General features: G+C 38.9%; 2 protein-coding genes across 6 annotated transcripts in view; one reads left to right on the top strand and one right to left on the bottom strand.

Annotated features, from left to right (window-relative positions):
- The window catches only part of LOC147172293 (zinc finger protein 804A-like), a 61,761-nt gene extending 53,807 nt beyond the window's left edge, over positions 1 to 7,954 (top strand). The window contains exons 4-6 of one of the 2 annotated variants that reach the window (XM_086077563.1): positions 1,759 to 1,889; positions 5,187 to 5,248; positions 5,348 to 7,954. In XM_086077563.1, the coding sequence (XP_085933689.1) occupies positions 1,759 to 1,889; positions 5,187 to 5,248; positions 5,348 to 5,511 (357 nt within the window). In that variant the 3' untranslated portion in view covers positions 5,512 to 7,954. The remainder of the gene's footprint in view (positions 1 to 1,758; positions 1,890 to 5,186; positions 5,249 to 5,347) is intronic. The other variant, XM_086077564.1, reaches the window with a different exon arrangement.
- On the bottom strand, positions 1,961 to 8,843 carry LOC147172292 (Golgi-associated plant pathogenesis-related protein 1-like). Of its 4 annotated transcripts, none has more exons than XM_086077571.1 (5): positions 8,548 to 8,843; positions 8,075 to 8,230; positions 6,780 to 6,883; positions 6,275 to 6,372; positions 1,961 to 3,992 (listed from the first exon to the last, which is right to left on the bottom strand). In XM_086077571.1, the coding sequence occupies exons 2-5, from the start codon at positions 8,224 to 8,226 to the stop codon at positions 3,795 to 3,797; spliced, it is 552 nt and encodes a 183-aa protein (XP_085933697.1). In that variant the 5' UTR covers positions 8,227 to 8,230; positions 8,548 to 8,843; the 3' UTR covers positions 1,961 to 3,794. The 4 variants fall into 4 exon arrangements, with proteins under 4 accessions (XP_085933697.1, XP_085933698.1, XP_085933699.1 ...); XM_086077572.1 differs by having other exon boundaries at positions 1,963 to 3,992; positions 8,075 to 8,183; XM_086077573.1 differs by having other exon boundaries at positions 1,964 to 3,992; positions 6,295 to 6,372.
- Positions 8,844 to 19,810: the final 10,967 nt, after the last annotated feature.

The following is a 19,810-nucleotide window of genomic DNA, read 5'->3' as shown; positions in this document are numbered from 1 at the left end:
TCTGTCAGAAAAGAAAATCTAAAAAAAAATGTGGCAAGAATCCTTGAGAGAATCTGCACAACTAGAGTGAAAGACACATTTCACCGTCATAAACGGGTGTAAACAAAGCACAGCTAATTGTTATTTGTCACAGCACTGTGAAGTCGTCATAGAGTGGGCCTTGAACGCATCGCGGTTGCTCTAAATGGACTCAATCTCAATGTCTGTTTTAATGCATATAGGTTCACTTGTACAATAGTTGACACAAAGTCTGTCAATGATGTTGCTGCTAACAGACGTAAATACGTGGCGGCCATGTTGGCAGGGGCGGCGTTCTCACCAAAGGCAATACAAAGCGTGGACATTAGTTTAGCGTAAGCATAGCCAAGCAGCTCAAAAGGGGCGTGTCATATTTCACTAGCCATATCCATGACTGTTGTTGACTCAGGCGCTTGTGCACGTTTTTCAAACATGCTATGTAATGTTGGTACATGATACAGTGTTTTTTTGTCAAGTCCTACTCTATTGAGTCGAAAAAAAGGAAAACGCGCTAATCTTGTGGCCGTTGAAAGCGCCCAGCTGTATGCGCCCCGAACACCAACAACACTTTCAAGCTTTTATTTTTTTTATATTTACAATAATTTTGTACTGTATTAGGCATTTTTAGGCCACCAGAAAATGTACAAAACAATAATTGTATACTGTATTGGGTGTTATATACTTATTTATATATTTTGTGCTTCTATTTAACAGACAATCGGCTTAAACGGATGGCCCCTTTCACTATTAACTATTACTGTTAAATGGGGATTCCATTGTGTTATCATATAACATAAATGTTGGTCAGTCTCCATTGGAATCAATGGAAATATGTACAAATAAATTACAATTTAGGTAAGTACACTGAAATTTTGGGGCACTGTATTGGAAAAAAAAACCATTTTGTTTTGTCACAATCACACTAAATTTGACAATGTTAAAATGATTACTCAATTAATTAATTGGCTTGATTCAATCAATTCATTGAATAACAACATCCCCCAAAATAATATTGCCAAAAGATTGAGAGCAGTGACGTGCAAAGGTGGGGGCCAATGGCCCCCGAGCATCACCCGAAGGGGGGGCAAAGAACCCCCCAACCCTCATCACCCTGTCGATGGAAACATTTCCTTGGCCAGCAAAGTGTTTTTCGTCGATCAATAAACAAGACGCATATCAACCAGAAAAATATTCCATCCGCCCTCCCCCGTCGACAGTCATTTAAGGGGCATAAAGTTCCTCAGACACCGCATGAATGTCAACAGCAATTGGCAAAATCGTCCTTATTTCTTGATTATTTTTTTTTAATCTATAGATCATGTTTATAACGCACTACTGTCATGATCGTTTAACCAATATGACAAAAAAATCAATGCATTATTTCAATTGCAAATTCCCCCTTTAATTTATCTCATGGTTATTCCCAGAATGTCAAGACAACGCCCCAAAATAGATGCCAGTAGATCAAAAGTCCAAACTGTTAAACAGTCATAAAAACCAGACGATTACGTCATATATGTCACTCTTGGTGCCCAAAAGATGCAGCGCCATCATTAAGGTATGTCACTCATTCATCTCAACTGTGCCCCGTAATCGAGAATTCACCCATTTATTTGCTCTCAAGCTTGGCATTGAAGGCTGAATAGAGTTAATTGGCCACATGTTTTGAAGAGAAACATGCAAATGCTAAGCGCAATGAATGCCTCCCTCAACTCCTTCCTTTATGTGTGTTTACTGCAGAGACTGAAAGAACTCAAGCAGAGGGAGTTTGCTCGCAACGTGGCCTCAAAGTCATGGAAGGACCAACGCAAGCAGGAAAAAGCTCTCCGACGCCTGCACCAGCGAGCACAGCTGCAGCAGGAGCGCCAGCGGTCAGTGTGTCTTGCTGTTTGAGGCCCTGTGTGTGCGTGCGTGTATGTGTAAAATAAGATCAGGACTCCACAGAGGTGCGTCACATCTATTCAATGTTTCTAAGATTTGATGGATGCATCCACAGATGTGGGAGCACTCAGTTGCCCCCTATGGGCCACAGGTGAGGTAAATGTAACATGAGGATACTGGCTTTCTCACAAAGGTGTTTTAGGGCCACATTGAAATGAAATTGAAATAAAGTGAATAAAGTATTACAGGGGGAAAATGTTGACGTATGTATTTGCAGGAAAAATAATATGCAATATAGAATGTATCTTTACAATGTCCTCAGTTCACAGAATAGCTTCATTTGACATATTTTGTATTATATATCAATCTATTTAATAGTTATAATTTATTTGTGAGGGGAAATGATGGGTCAAAAAACAAAACAGGCATGTGATTTGACCAAAGTGAAATTATCTGAAAATTTAGCCGGGGGTCTGGGGGCCGCGGGCACTCAGCTAGGTCCAGAGCTCATGGGTTTTCCGTGTTTTTGAGTACTTTCAATGCACTCAGATGACAAAGAAATAGACAAAACAACAGCATAAATTTTCAATGTATATTGAACTATCCCATATAAAATTGCAGTTTTAGTCAACTCAAAATCAGTCACATTCAAAAACATTGGACTGCCTTTGCTTTTAAAAACTATCACTGAGAATATCATCATATATATTTACCATGCAATAAATCATTTAATCAATCATTCTTAATTTAATACATAATGCATAACAAAAACATAAAATACCTCATGCAGCAAGCTCTGGTAAAAACACAATCATGCATTCGGATTGACTAAGATCATCTCTGTAACTGCATACATCAAGATAGTCAACATATTGAAACCTGAAAAGTGCAAACATGCAGCATGCATTTGAGTTTGTGTCAATGATTAACCATGTTAAATATTTATGACCATTTTTATTACGTTATAATATTTTCGAAAATTTGATTTCGATTAATTTGAAACGTTTACCACCGACCTCAAAATTCACGACTCTGTCAGCAACTGGTACAGGTTGTTGGGGTGGATCACGTCTCTCTATTACCGCTTCCGATTGTGATGTCAATAAGGTCTGGAGGCCGTAAAGTTTTGGAGTTTTCGTTCGGGCACCGAAACTTCCAGCGATGGAATAATTTGTTGTTCTTGACTGGAGTTCTTTCACGTGTTTTTTGCTCTTTGCGTGACTTTCAAGAGCTTTGAAACCTCTCGCACCATCGTCAACGGTATCACGGCACCAAATGCAAAGCGCTTTCCCGGCACGATCGATCTTCCGAATAAAGTCACTGAACAAATACGTCACAGTCTTCTTTCCGACATTTGTAGATATATCCTTCTCTAACCGGTCCCATCGAAACTTGTTTTTTACGATCTTGTCAATTTCCTTAACTCGCGGAGCATCTTTGCGTTCGATCACGGACATTTTTTTAAACACCCGGCAAAAACGTCTGAGAAATGAACAATGGCATACTCCTGTGCCTTTATAACAAGCGCGTTTATTGATCAACAAACAATGGCATACGCCTATGCCTTTATAACAAGCGCTCTTATTGGTCAACACGGAGACTTCCGCCAATCGCAAGATCGGTTTCATTTCAGTTGCGGAAACACTAAAACGGAATGCTGTAGAGAGACGAAATCGGATTTTTTTTTTGGGGGGGAGATAAAAAAAAGCGGAATTCCGCGAATTAGCGGAAAAATCACATGCCTGCTATTTGCATACAAATACAGACCAACTTGAGTCCCTGTGTGTTAGTAAACAATAGTACGTCTTTTCTCTTTAAACACTGTACCGTTTAGAAGTCCAATGCAGGATGGCAGAACAATTCTCCACAAGGCAATAAGTGGCGCTCCCCTGAGTTTAAGTCAAGTCACCGGCATTTTTAGGAGGGGGAGCCTGGAGTTTTAGCAGGGAGGATGTTGTTCTCAAAGTGTCCTTGGTTGGTGATATTCCCAGCTGGAGAGTATCGAGCCACCACGAAAGACGAACCATCTGATGCGATGGCCTTGCCGACACCCAGCCTCGTGCTGTTCTTCCACACCATTGCTGTGAAATGGCCTATGGGTCGAACAGAATTTTTTATATTCATCACCTTTTCCTCTTCAAGTAAACATGTTAAAAATCAATCAAATGGCATTCAAGTTATGCTATGCAATTTAACATTTAAATGCCACATTAAATCAGCAAAAAATGACTTATAACCTGTACAACTCAATTATTTTTTTCCTTTTTGTTAGTGTTCTTATGCAGATGGCGTACAAAGTTTATTTTTCAAATATTCTGCGAGCTAATTAAAAAAAAAAAGAGCCACGAATGGCCTCCAGGCAGGATTTTGGACACCACTGATGATCGCCGATGGCAATGTTGATCATCCTGTGCTTATTAAAAATTCACTTCACAGCCTAACATAGTTAAGCATAATATCTAAAAAAAAATAATACCTAGCTTCAAAATGTAACAATATCACAATCAGATTCACACCTATGGACAATTTAGAGTCTTCAATTGATCTAACATGAATGTTTTCGGTAATGTCCACCAACAAGATTATCAGCTATGGAGTCACTACTGTACACATCTTGAAGCAAATATAAGCCTGGCCGCTTTTACTACTGGGCAGCGGCAAGCAGATGGCGCAATTGAGCCATGATTGCTGCCTAAAAGTGACACTCCAGATTTGGCATTCAACTAGAATTTTCTGGAAACAACTCAATGAGCATCGAAATAAATGGGCAACTCTTCAAAAGTGTGTTTTACTTTCTTGTGACGTCATTACGTTGAGGAAACGTAGAGCAAGAGCCATGGCACTGGACCAAAATACAGTGCATAAATGGGTAGTTCATTATTTATGTATTTATTTTTAATCACTGCAGTTGAACCTGCTTATTTTTTTACATTTGAATTCAGAATGATAAATTATCACATCAATATGCCTGCATATCATTTTAGGCTTCCTTTGAAGGAAATGACTGACTGTCACAAGATCGTTTTCATACAATATGTTGACATACCAGAAGTGAATGGACCAAACATCCTCTTTTTTCTCTCTTTTTTTTTTTATTTGTTTTTATTATAGCTGACTGTGCATTTAAATGTAGGGGAGATTAACTCAGAGCCTAAGATTCTGCTTCATCCCTGTTTAAACATATTTTACTTGAATATAACTTATCAAAATGAAGACATGATTTTAAGTACAATAAATGAACATCAGAATTAACACTCAATAAGATTTTTTTCTCCAAATGGTTCAAGATGGTTTTCTGAACAGCAAGTTTGGTATCAAAGCTGCTGTCGAAGGAAGGACCACATAAAAAGTTGAGTTGAACTCTAAAACAAATGGAAGCTCTTCTAAATATTTACATACACAAGAATGCTAACATTGGTCTCTCTGTAATTTTTTTCCCCCTCATTAGTTGAACATGAAGCAGCATGTGGCGCTGCAAGGAGTGTGCAATCAACTGCAGTCGCCTTCTGCAAAGGGATGTCTCCAAAGACTGGAAGTGACACGAAGACCAGGGATGTGATTTGCCATCAGTTGACCCATGGCGGGTGTCCGAGTCAGACGCTCGCATTCTGATTGCGGCGTGACATCAGCATCACAACAACAACATCATCATCATGCATGCCGCGGCTAATGGACGAGGGATTTATAGGCCAAATGGAAAGGTCACAAATAATCGAGTCGGATAAGACTGGGGAGGAATATGAAAAATGCACATTTTAATGTCAGTACATCTAATTTATCCCACAAATAATATTATTCAGTTGAGCATAAACATCACATTTATATTTGGAGTTGATTTTGTCAAAATGTCAGCAATGGCTCAATTAAGGTTGGGAAATCCCGCTAACAACCAACAAATAAGTCTCATTAAAGCAACACTAAGGAACTTTCAGTTTACGTTGATTACGGCGGCGCCATATAGACAAAAGTGCTAATGTTATGCCTGAAGGAAGACCACATTTCCCATGAAGACAAGCACATTGTGTTCAGCTCGCTCCAGTGAGTGAAAAGGCCAATGTTGATCTTTGACTGTCCTTTTATTCAAGTAGCTTTCCTTTTTTTTTTTTTTCACCAGACAAAACTTTTCAGTTGTTTTGCAGCTTCTGCCAGGAAAGCAGTAATTGTGCGTCGACATTCAAATTGACTTCCATCTTTGTAACAAATCGGGAAAGGAGGAAGCGACGTATGCCATAAGTCAGCACATTTGTCGTTTTTTTGTGTGGCAGTGTTCCTACCATCCTCCTCAAAGTTGCTTAGTGCCAGCAAAAATTATGAAAATATTTTTATTATGGTTGAAAAGTTCCTTAGTGCTACTTTAACCAATGAACCTACTAACCATGAAATGACCATTCTCACCAGTGCCAGAGGAGAACCCAGGAGAGCTGAAGTTGTACTGTTTCACTTCATTGTACCAGCGGTCGGCCACATCCTTTCCTGCACGCAGAGTAACCTCAATTTAGGCGCCATCAAATCACTCTACTGTCACACACCATAATCACAATGACAGCATTGTCACAGAATCCTTTTTGATCAGCACAAATCCCTACGGGCTACATTTTTATTTACAATGCTGCACTTTTGGTCACCCCGTGCGGCTCCATTCGAGATGCTTTATGACTCACAGCGACGCATTTTTCAGCACTGAATCATGCCTTCTGAGCTCTAAAATGGAAGAGAATAAAAAGGATCCACGCTTCTCAAGAGAAGAATGTGCCTTTGCGCTTTACTTCATGCTAAACAGTTGCGACCAACCAACCACTGACAGTGAATATTAGATGGGTGCTCCTCGATCAGAGAACGTTTTGTCCCATGATTATTGTGATAGCTCATCATTGATGTACCTGTTTGGTCATAGGACGCCCATGCCAGGTTCTCTCCACAGCTCCCCTTACTGGACTCCTCGCTGTGTTTTAGGATGCGCGTGCTCGCCAAACTCTCAGCATAACTTTAAGGAGACAATGACATTCATTAATACACCTTGAATCATGAATTTAAAAATAAATATCAAGACAAGCAAACTAACATGGATAATATGACACTTAATAAGGGAGTAAAAGTGATAACATAGCAGATAAGCTTCTTCGCATGCTAATATCTTAGTACTCCAATTTTGATTTTGTCCCCTTATCTACAACATACAATAATGTAACATCATTAAAAACAAAACTGAAATCTGCTGTATACTAAATCTAAACAATTGGCTTTGATGTAGGCCTAAGCAAAAAAAATAAAATAAAACACACACACCAGATAATTTGATAGCCCTTGTTAGCTCGCCACCTTAGCTACTTACTTACTACCCACTAGTTAACTTCTGCTAATTGAGTTAGCATCTAAAGTGCATTAAAGCTGGAAATTGACCTTTCACAAATACAAAACTGCTGTATTAAAGCTAAACATTTGGTTTTGTTGTGAACAAAAAACACATCAATGAGAATGTGATAGCTTGTTAGCCAGTAGCCACTGGTTAGCCTCTTCTAATTGAGTTAGCATTTAAAGGGCATTTTAGTTGCAAATTTACTTTTCACTAACGAGTTGGTAATATAAATGTTTGGTTGTTGTTGTTTAAACAAAATCTAGTAACACTGTATATCAGGCTATAGAAGATGTATAGAATGTTTTGTGTACGTTTTTAAATGTATCACAAAAGAGTGACAGAAGCATATGTATTGAGTTCAGGTCCATATAAATGAAAAAACAAACAAACATTAACCTTATATGTTGAAAGTAGTGGCATTTCAAGTATGTTTACTGTCAATATCTGAGCCTTCATCTTTTCGCATGTATTGATCTGTTTGATATTCATTACATCCTGTTCTTCCAACGTGTTATTCTGCAACATTGACTTAATTTTGTGTTGAGCATGACAATCTTCCATATTGGTGTCCTATAATTAAAGTTTATTTATGTTCTTCCAAATGTCGCTTTCAGAATACCACACGCCCGAGGACATTAAATGACTCTTATGCAAGATGTGATTGTTTTGGCACAAAAATAAAAACACACATGAACCAACCATCTGCTTTGTTTTTGAACTTGCGACACAAACTTGTATTGCACTTGTCGATGTGGTCCAAACGAATTTGACAGTTTTCCGTTCTGTGTGAGCACGAGTACATATTTTGCGTGTACCCACCGGGCAGCCTCTTTGCTAAGATTGCTGCTCAGTTTGAGTGCTGGAGCCTGGTGCTTCTTCCTGTACTCGTTATGGCACTGCAGCACCTCCTCTGCAAATTGCTTTGAGGCTGAGAGACATATCAAGGAGAGGCAGCGGGGAATGTCAGACATCAGCCTGGCAAAAAGGAAACACGACTATTGAACACAGAGTTCAATAAATTTTATTGCAGAATCCATACTGCTCGAGTGTGGTCGTTTAGAGGCCAGACAGAGATTACCAGTGATTGTCGCCCAAGTGCGGTGCCATCACTCACTGCTCTTTTCTCCACTCCTCCAACACAATGGGCACATTCATACAGTAATGCACAGCCACACAAATGTCAGTGTTGCCTCACAGCCAGCATGGAATACAATAAAAGCAACTCGATTCAAAAAAAGGAAACAAGTCATTTGATTTACATCGTGTGCAGTTTGGCCAGGCTTGGTACTTACCTGACTTCCCCATAGTGAAGACACAGGAAATTTTCTGTCAGACCACTAACGTGCTTCCTACTGATGAAAAAGTCCTCTATTCTTTTGTGCTGCTGCCTTGTTGCTCGCTCTTGCAGCTGTTTCTAATGCAAATACTCCAAACCAGCTGCTAATAATGCCTCATGTTTCAACGTAGCCAACCTTCTAGTCTGATGTCAGTCCTCCTCGAATTATGCTGGTATGCAAATTGCCCCCTGGGCTGTTTATCTACTTGAAACACCTTACTGCATATCTTGAGTAACTTGAGTAACACGTGACTGCCCTGAGTGTGTCTTCCTGACCCAAGAGGACACACCCTCTGGCTGTCTTTTCATTGATTGAAGAGCTATGACACTACATGACATCATCACGAGGAGACATATGCCCATATAAGGCTCTAAGTTTTTGAGCGGTCACTATCATCTGTTGTGTTTAATCCAGGGTATGCATTAGTTATTTATAACAGTTTTTCCAAAGTGTTGTATATTGTAGGTCCTTTTTTTGTTGGAAAATGCCAGAAATGGAAATGAGATCACTTTGGGTACACAGTTTGAAAGATTTTCTTAAGTAGGTGAAGAAGCTTTTAAGACACCCCTGGCGGACACAGAAATTTAATTAAATATCACTTTTTCAGTTTGTTGTTCACATTTTATTTTTTCTTTTTTTTAAATTGGTAAAAACTAAACTTCTCGAGGCCCAGGAAACCAACCACACATCTGGGGCCCTTGCCAGATACAGAAATGGCAAAAAACAAAAAAAACTCAACTAAACAAAAAATAAGTTTCTACATAGCAATTTAAATCCAGGAGTGCCGGAAGCACACTAGACAAACCAGATGGAAAACACAAATAGCAAAAAAATGGCACTTTTCCCAGGTTCAATTTTGGGCTATTTTGTCATTTGTTGCAAAATTGCACATTTTTCAAGTTGCTGTTGATGCCACTTTTTCGGTTCTGGAGTGCTGGGAAACCTTCCACAATTGTACCAGGGGCCTGGCCAGACACATAACTGGCACAAAAAAAAAAGCACTTCTCCTGACCGCAGCCATTTCATCAATCACTACATGTTCACGATGCTGCTGAATCCATGTTTAGGTCCAGGGCTGTTGAGAAAACGCCATGAGACACAGCAATAGCACCCCAAAAAAAGGTCACAAAGTCACCAAGAGGAGGATCTTAAGTTTAGGAGTCAAACAGACTGACAGATTGAAATTTACACCAGCTACTGTGTGTATCTCTGCAGAGGCTCTCAGAGAGAGAGAAAAAAAAAACTCACCTTGACTTTAGTGCTGCAATTGAAAATGTGAATTTCTAGGCCCCCGTCAGTCATGTGCCCTTAGAATAGTATTCACTTTCCTCCCCAGAAGACATAATAAATAAACCACTTCATCCAGTTTGCTTTGGATTGTTTTGAGCTTCATGCACTAGTGATTAACCTTAAAGTGGTACTTGAAAGGCTCCCATTTATAACTATCAGCATACAAGGTTCAACCAATTTTTGTCTTTGCGCTACTTTCATCCTTTTCAAATACAAGACCGGTTCGAACCACAAACATTGAGAATGCAAACTCAAATGATGAATTTCACCTTTTGGACACACAACTGTGTGTGAAAACGGACTTCTTTGTTATTCCTTAGTGCAAGCCCAATCTTCGACTCCTCCATTTGCAGCGCAGGACCTGGTGAGGGCACTGCATCCTTTTCCAAGCTGCTGATTCTCACGCCAATTGCATCGCACTCCAATGGGAGCCGCTCCAGTGAGGGTTAGAGATCACAATAAGATGAAGCCATGCCACTTTCAAAACAGCAAAGAGTCCATAATGGGGTCATCAAATGCTTATAAATTCTATCTATAAGGGTTACGAGTAGCCTTGTGTGAAAACACGCTGCCTTCAGGGAACTGTACATTCCAACATCTGAGAAGAGAGATTCTTCTCCTTCGAAGGTTGTTAGCATATTCATCATACATTCTTGCTTGCCCTCCGAGACATTGAATTCCTAATGAAGTCATCACAGCAAGGTGCTGCTCATATTAACTGGAACAGCGTGACTTGTAGCGCGCAGCTTGTCTTGCTGCACAGGTGAGGAAAGTCGATTTGGACTTAAATCACATGAACGGCCATCTCATCACATCTCGTTTAACTGTATATTACAATTTGTGGATAAGGAGGCAAACATCTTTCTCATAGAAATAGTTATGCTGTGACCACATACAGTATAATGTGCCTCTAAAGTGGCTATATTGTCCACTGAAAATGTATTTGACCCCAAAAAATGTTGGTGTAGCTTCAACGCATTTTTTTTTAAAGTAATTCTTCCAATAAGTTGTATCTACTTTTAGTGTCCCTATACTTTTGTTTTGTCCTTATGCTGTTCTTCAGATTGCCAGTACTGTCGCAGTGCTTACATTCGCCGCTAGATGGGGCTAGTTGCAAATACTGTACAGTAACGAGGGAGGCGATCTGCAACGAGTCCTTTTAAGCACCGCTAATGACGTCTTGGTGTCATCCATTGAGCGGACATGATGGTCCACATGTGAAAAGTCAAGCCTCTTGATTTCTCATTAGTGGCATGGCGCTATTGTAATACATTTGTTAGCCCCCAGCCACCCTCCATTACATGCATCGTGATTAGACTGGACAGCTGGAAGAAGACATTTTACATCCTGACATTCCTCTGCTATACAGTTTAATTAAGGCATTTGTGATAAGTGTTTGTGTGTTTGTGTGCTGGGCTTGTGTATCGGCATACAAGCAATTAGAAAAAAATGTCACGCATATAGAAAGATACTTTCCGAGGGATACAGTGTATTGATCTGTGCAAATATTACGTCATCTGTGCACTTATCTTCTCGTTGTGTCCTCCCATCTCATCCTTGCTGCCTCACAATCCGCAATTTTCATTTTTCCCTTTGCCCAAACCCTGTAATAAAAATCTCCCCGCAAACGCGTTAGCGAGAGAAACCAAGCAAAAAGGGCCAGAAATGATTTTTCTCCTTACGCCTTCACTGCGGAGAATGTGGATTTATGATGACAGAAATGTGAAATAACTCCTAACAGTGGCTATAAGCGCACTTAGTTAGCATATAATTCCTCTTTAGCAGTCCCGGGAGGAAGGTGAAGACTTTTTAATAACTCCTTCCATTCACCTCCGTCCTCATTAAGAGGTTCTGCTGAGTGAAAACGGAGGGGGCTGTGCGTGGAGAGGATTGATCTCAGCAGATACAGAAAAGTGAGGGGCTAAACTTTTTTTCTTTTTAAACCCCCTCCCTTGAAAGAAATGTTGGAAGCTTTTTTTTCCCCAGAACCTGACACATCAAGAGGAACTTCAACGGCGTCATTAGCACGAAGGAGACGATGAAGGATTCTTGTGGGTTAAGAGGAGTTAATCACCTGCCATTCAAACCTCATCAAGTCGCCTCCACGGATGAAGTGCCCTAATAAACAATTCTCATCATATTTACACAGCTTTCAATTAAGCATATCTGGGAAAGGATGGACAGACTAAGAGAGGGGGAGCAGAGGTTATATTTGGAGTGAAGGGTAGATAGCAAGAGAGAGAAAGCAAGAATGAGAGAGAAGGAGAAACATAATGCCTTTAAAAGGCCATTGCAGTCAATAAAGTTCCTAATGTGTTTAAAGCAATTAGCGAGTCCGGGGGAAGAGCACAGTGCATGCAGGATATTAACCCCAGCAACCTTCTTTATCTGCTCCATAATTAAATTATCCTCACATGCTTCTTCTCCTCATACACAAACCCACACATCCATATTTCAAGCAAGTGTGCACTGAGTACAAAATTCAATATTTGAGCGGCCATTTTGTGGGAAATTATGTTGCACAAAAATTTGCAGTTGAATCTTTTTTTTCTTTTTCTTTTTTAAAGGATTGTGTCTAGCTCTCAGTTTGCTACCAGCAATGATTAAGAGGGAATGTGCGGAAATTGAATTTATTGCTGTGAATTGGTAGCATCAAAAACGGTACAAAATCTCACACCACCAGAGTGAATAAATTGACAATTGACTTTATCGCACATGAAAGTTAGTTGGATTAGGCTCCAGCTCACCTGAGATGAGGTGTGGGTGGCATAATATGGATGGACGACCAATCACGGCTTACCTGTTTTCTGAGTTTGGGCATGTGATGTGCTGAGCTGTGATTGGTCGTTACCTGAGCCGTGAGCTACTGTTATTCAATTTTTATCTGATAGCAAGTGATAAAATGGCCGCCCCTTAAGATAGATCGAAGACGTGGATTTTGCTGTTTTATTCATATTCCACAAACGCAATATTAATCAGAATACTGTGTCTAGACTAGTGGGACTGCTTAGATCATATTATTATAAAGGACATAAAAATAATCAATCTTAAAATAATAAATGCATGTTTACATAAATAAAAATAAACATGGCTACAGAGGAAGTTAGTAATTTCACATGTTGAAAATAATATCCAAACAAAAATAACTCATTGACTGCTCCTTATAAAAGTCGGAATTTAAGCGTCCTGTAACAAGGAAGTGAATTTCCTGAATGTCTTTGTTGTCTCTTGACTTTTAAAACAACTAACTGAAGTCTACTTATTAACCACAAATGACCACAATATCTCCATTATCTTGGTGAACAACATAAGATTAAATACAAATAACAACAAAAAAAACAATCATATCTCCACTTATTAATATTGACTACAAAGATACTATTGCAAAGAATCTAGAATGTGCTGCTATTTTAAAAATACAAAGCAATACTAAGCTAGCATTAGCACTGTAAACAAGCCAAAGTTAGCCACGGCCGCTACGTTGGTAGCATGATTTAAATACTGTTTTCATGAAACTAAAAGGTATCATTTGAAGTTTTACCATTGGTGACATACAATCAATTAAAAACAAAAAGCTGTGATACAGGTTGCAAATTTTGTGTCGCTTCTGAATTGTCTCAGCGGCTGAAATTCGCTCTTCTTATGTTTGCTAATCTTTTGCGCTAGGAAAAAAAAACATGATGCATGATGATAAACGTCCTCAACAAACATGCCTCTCAACCTCCAATGCTATGCCGTAGGTGAGTGTTTTTATTTTCTGTAGTTTTGTTCATTCATTATACAAAGCAGAATTGATTTTAACACTTAAATGACAGCTTGACCCTTGAACAGATTTTCACAATTTTCCTTTTTTCTATATAGGAAAACAACGTATTCACATTCAAAGGACTCAAAGGTAGACCGGCTTTTAGGACGTATTGTGTTTGTAATTCCAATCCAGTGCTTACACAATAATGTGTAATTAGTCTTAGTCAAACACCTCTGATTGAATTTAATGAAAAGGATTGGAGATTTGGTCTTGTTTACAACATTTCAGCAAGAAGGTCTCCACCTGATGGAAGGCTTTGCCAATAGTGTTTATTTATCCACGCAAATTTTGGTTTGTTCCCCCTTTCATTTAATTAACGAATTACCCCTCAGCTGTGCTCAATGTGAAAGGGTCTCTTAAAGGTGCTCAGTGCTAACCACATAAAACTCCTCATTCTCTCATACTGTAATTTCTTTTTCTTCTTTTTTTTATTTTGGTTATTACCAGAAATATCACAAGGAAATGATTTCATACATTTTCAATCAGTTTATTCATTAAATCCATTTTTCTCTTTGGTCACATGCATTCATATGTAAGATATTACAATGTGGTCTCACATATTCCGCAGCTTTCCACCCTCAAGCCTTCTTCTTTTTTTCCTTCCCATTCTGCATGTTGCATTTTTTAATATGAATTGCGATGTCCAAGTGGCATAATTAATAAGCACTTCAAGGCGATTTAACGCCGTTTAATAGATGTCAAATTAAATGTTCTGTGCAGAGCCGTTGACAAATCTTGACACGACATAGGCTAATTATTGCTTCTGAAAATGGATAATCAGCCTTTAACATTATGCATGGGAACATTTGGTCAAAAATGTTCAGCGAGTGTGTTACGTCTCAGCGGATTGCCACTTCTTGGCTTTATACGGCTGTTAAGGTTGAAAATAAAATCCATAACTGTTATCTTCTTCTTGGGAACGCTCATAAAGCTGCAGGTCAACATGAAGTTTTGGGAAAGCAAGCAAATTGAACACTAAAAAAACAACAACAACAACAACAACAAACAATAAAATGCTAAATTAGGAAAAGTCCATTTGGCCAGGTGGTGGATGTTGAATGATTAGAAATATATTTGTTGTCATTCTCTAATGAAAAGCATTTATAGCTAAGTCATTTTTGTCACCTGAACAACAGTTTGGTTTGTCCACCTGCAAATTCAATTCAATCTGCAGGAAGCATGAAAGCACTTTTGATAATTCATACATGCCTATGGGGTGTTTAAACATGCATCACTGCAGGGAAAATACAACCGTTATATTACGTTGTAACTCACGATGACATACAATGAGAACTGCTGTATAAGCAGTACCGATTTGCCCCAAACTTTGAATTTATTATATAATAAAACAACAAAGCAGTCAGGGAAAACTCCAGTTAAAACTCCAACCAGCTCATTTCTGCAAATCAAAGTGATTAAATAGCAAATTTTCACCAAGTTCATTACATTTGGACATTTTTAAGAGCGCAGTTATCAACATTTTTATGAGTGTTTTTTTTTTTTTTGCTGCAAGCAGCACAACTTCATCTTGGCCTTTGGGAATCCGTTGCTTGTTTTTTTTTTTTTTCATTTTAGAAGATAAATGTTAGTCTCAAGAATGAGGGGGAAAAAAGAACGTTTGTCGCTGCCACATTCGTTTTGTCTGTGAGTGAAGTTGGAAGGCACACAAGGTTTGGACAGTTTAATATTGTGGCACTTTGTGTGGATTTGTTTCGAATCAGAACATTCACTTGGCGCAGGGAGCACACTAGCAAATAAAAACCAGCTGTCTCTATCCTGCTTGTCATGATGAGACATATGCAGTAGTCGTATTACAATACATATTCAATTGAATTTGAACAATGTGGAACATAGCGTAGTTGTGTACAGATGCTTCTGAATGCAGCATGTCCTTTCTTCACTCTGCCGAGCAATTTCAACAAGCATCCTCTTCGTGGCTTTCAGTCATAATTAAGAAGGCAGTGGATTTGAATGGGAAAAATGTCCCGTTAACAGCTTGCTGATTTCAATTATAGCATACATCTTGTCCAAATGCAATCTAGCATAATTCAGTCTTTGATCAGGATTCTGTTAGATAAGTATACATTGGGAAAAAAAAATGTCTGTGTAGGGTTTACTTGAAAAAGTTACTTCTAAGAATGTTATATTTTGCTATTTATCAATAATGAATGAATGAATGAATGGTGGCATCAGATTTTGATTCATTCATTTATGGTAGACATTTTCCCCAAACTATTTGACCTCTGCTGCCACTTGTCCACTCCACTCATTAATTCCATCAAGTTACGTTTTATAGCATTTATCACGCTTCCTTTCTAAAGTCTTTAAACACACAAACTATACAAACACATTTAAACACATACAATTTAGTGAGAGAGGTCAAAAGCAATGGATAACAGAAAAATATTGTACATTATTGGAAATTAAATGCATCCGTTTTTGATTCCGACGTTACTGGATATTAAATCGTTTTTTTTACCACATGATTGGACATTGTTGGGTTCTGTTTGTGATGCAGCGACGTGCATCCAAAGAGTTCTGACTCAACAAGTGTGGTGTCTTATTGGAAAGATTCTACCTGAAGTCACCGGCGGCCATCTTACATTGCCACTCGCAACGTTTTCATGTTGTTTTCTGCCTCTATGGCAAAAATGCCACCATGGATGACAGTTGTAACAATAAGTCTGGGAGAATCGCTACATGTACATTCCATTGCTAAGAAAAAGACTTTCAAATTTCTTTTATAAGATTTATCTCCGGGTGCTACTCAAAGATTTGTCTGCATCATGTTGTCAGACCCATCAACAATCAAGTGAAAGTGAAGCCAATCAGGAAAAAAATTGCTGTGAAATGTAAACCGAACCTCTGTGAGTCACAATTCACAATGTTGCGATAATGATCGATGCACACATTGAAGTTTGCTCTTCGCGAGGCTCTCGTGACTCCATCCAGGGATCCTAGCGCAAATGTTGTCAGTGAAAGTGGCAACGTAAGATGGCTGCCCTCGGGCTCCAGCCGCTAGGGGTCTATTGATTCCGTGGCTGTTCGGATGACCACTGGGTTTTCTTTCCTCTTCAATGTTTTTCTCCTTCTTCTTACAATTTACACCGTCACAAAAGTAAGCTGTGTGCCACCATCTAGTGGTCAAGAATAGAATTACACCCATAATAGACATGATTTTGAACTAAGCATCATTCATTTGACACCGTATCGATTTGTGAAAAAAGATGACAACTTTCTGGCCCACCGTGACAACATTGATATCATAAAGAAAAAAATATTCTTTGTAACGGCGGAATCTTGTATTGGGATCACATCAAGCTTGTGCCAGTGTAACACTGCGTCCGATGGGTGCATGTATTCCATGTAAATTCAACTAAAGTTGTGCTAGAAACAAAATTGTATTTGCTATTGTAGAGAAGCAGCACAAGTAATGCGGTTTGAGAAACGCCGCTGTCGAGCTTCACTAAGCAGGCCTATGCTGCTAATATCCATTTCATTCCACTCTGTGTGTGCTCCCTCTATTTCGGTGGTCATGGATCAGAGGTAGCCAGTGATAACAAACACAAAAAAAGAAAGTAATAATTTGAAGCAGAAAATGCATGACCATCGCCTCAGGGAGCAGAAGGACAGCAGTGTATGGGAGGCTTGCGCGTGTGTGTGAAATAAACTATTTCTCTCAGAGACAAAATGAGGTCGGGGAATTGGACAGAGCGCTGACGCTCCGCGCTGATGAAAACGCCTCGTACAATGAGAAGAAAAGCCAGCGGAAAGTCCAGAAGTATGAGAGTCGAGAAGAGAAAAAGAAAAAAGAAAAAGAAGCGGCGACCTATTAGGGAATCAATCGAAGGGATTTCTTGGTGAGGTCGAACACCAGTTTAAACTTAAGCCGAGTCATTTCCTCACTTTGTCTGATGGGACTGGTGCAAAGTGTTTCAAGTCAAACGCAGGCATTCTTCCTTAAGCCAGTCGTGTTTGAGCAGCAAAAGGGCACAGCATGCGCATCACGCGGGTGCACACAAACACACGCGTGCACACGCAGGCAGACCGAGGTGGTAGACAGTCATTGTGGAGATGGATGGGGCCGGTAAATAGGGGTGTCACAGCACTTTGATCGAATGAGGCAGAGGAAAATTCATCCTGCGCTTCCTCCAGCTCGTGCCCTCCCGCTGACAGCATCTGGAAATGAGGCCCTCTGCGTCTGTATATACACGACTATGCGTGTGCGTCTTTGTGTGTCTCTCGCTTGTACCACCTATTGGTATGTGTGTGCGTGTCGTTGTCTAACTTGCCTTTGTGCCTTTGTCCCTCCCAGTGTTGTGCATCTCTTCGGTTCTGGGAATTGGATGAAAGCGCCCCAATCTGGAGAGAGAAATAGCGATAAGCGCGAGACGGGGAGAGAGGAATCGCATAGAGGAAAAAACATCCTTCCTGTACAGCTTTATGCTCACATCAGGTCTGAACTAAAAATCCTGTGGAGTTGGTGGTCAGCAAAACGCCGTAAGATCCTGGAAAGAGCCTTACTGGGTATTCTTGACTGATTGGTGTTAATGTCCTTTCCCCCCTTGCAAACAGCATGTTTTTGTCATTGGAATACCATTGCATAAAATTACAATTCACTTATCAATTTTATCAAAGTAAAATATCATGAATGATGTTTAAGTCAGATTGGTTTTATCAATGTAGACCAAGGGGTCTGCAACCTGTGGCTCTGGAGCCACATTTGGCTCTTTAGTCCTTCTCCTGTGGCCCCCTGTGGAGCTCAATAATTTTTTTATTTTTGAAATTATTATTATTATTATTATTATTATTACTATTTTAACATATATTTAAATTTACATATAAATAAAATAATCTTTAAATGAATTAATGATTAGGATAAAAAAAAGAATTATTAAATATTTTTAAAAATGTCAGTCCAAATTTATAAGTTGTCAGAAAAAGAGAGAGAAAGGATAGATGAAAAAGTTTTTTGTAAAAACAAACAAACAACAACCTACAAATGCCCAAAAAGAGGAAACTCAGAAAATTATCACAAAATGTCCTTGAAATTAGCAAAAATGTCAGAGAATTAAAATAAAAAAGGCAAAAAAGAAAACGCTGAAAAAGTAACAATATGTACAAAAACAAAATAATAAATCTTCAAAGTTACCATAAAATGTACGCAAAATTGCCTAAAAAGTCAGAAAACCTATTTTGAAAAATGCAGAAAAGAAAACATTCACAAAGTAATCATAAAATGTCCAAAAACAAAATAAATCCCCAAACTACCATAAAATGTCCACAAATTTGCCAAAAATGTCCAAAAATTGACATAAAAAAGCAAGAAAAAAAGCCATAAAATATCCAAAAAGGAACGAGGGACAGTAAATTACCAGAAAATGTCCACAAATGTGCCAAAAATGTCAGAAAATTGATATTCAATAATAAATAAACAAATAAATAAATTATCCAAAAATGGAAACGAGAGGCAGAAAATGACCATAATATATCTATAAAATTGCCAAAAATGTCAAAAATTTGACAGAAAGGCAGAAATGTTCTTGGCGATGAAGTTGTTACAGATACAGTTGCTATGTTTCTGTAATTCTCACTCTGTATAGGCATCTGTGTGCACACCCTCCTGTAACTGCGGATGTGACTGTGATGGTAATGAACCAATCACATCCAAACTCATGTTAAATGGCTCAGCACACAGCTGCCACCATTTATGGTTACTCAGGTTTACTCAGATGTTCTAATAGGCTTTCAATTAGAGGTCAAACATGGTCCCAGAATAATAATTAGAAGTAATTAAGACTGGAGTCTGCTTGTATTGGTATTTATGATCCTCCTGTCCTCTTTATTGCACAATTCTAGTCTATGACTTTTATTTTATGTAGAGCCACCTATTCATCAAGTCGTGTGAAGTAATAAAACCAAAGAATTAAAGGAGGAGTGGAGTCTGGTTATGATAAAGAAAAACTATAAACCCACCACTCCGTTTGACTGCAATCCAATGCGTTTAAATGCAACACGCCAAACACGAGACGCTCTAAACTGCGAGGCTTTTAATGTATTGATATGTGTGTTGAAGTAACCGTCCGTCCCGCTTTTTCGGCTCAAGACGACTTTTCCTCT

This window comes from Leptonotus elevatus, chromosome 6 (genome assembly GCF_054856555.1).
Source record: "Leptonotus elevatus isolate MCC_2025b chromosome 6, RoL_Lele_1.0, whole genome shotgun sequence".
Lineage (NCBI taxonomy): Eukaryota > Metazoa > Chordata > Actinopteri > Syngnathiformes > Syngnathidae > Leptonotus > Leptonotus elevatus.
Note: the sequence above shows the minus strand (reverse complement) of the source record. Positions and strands in the feature narration are given on the sequence as shown.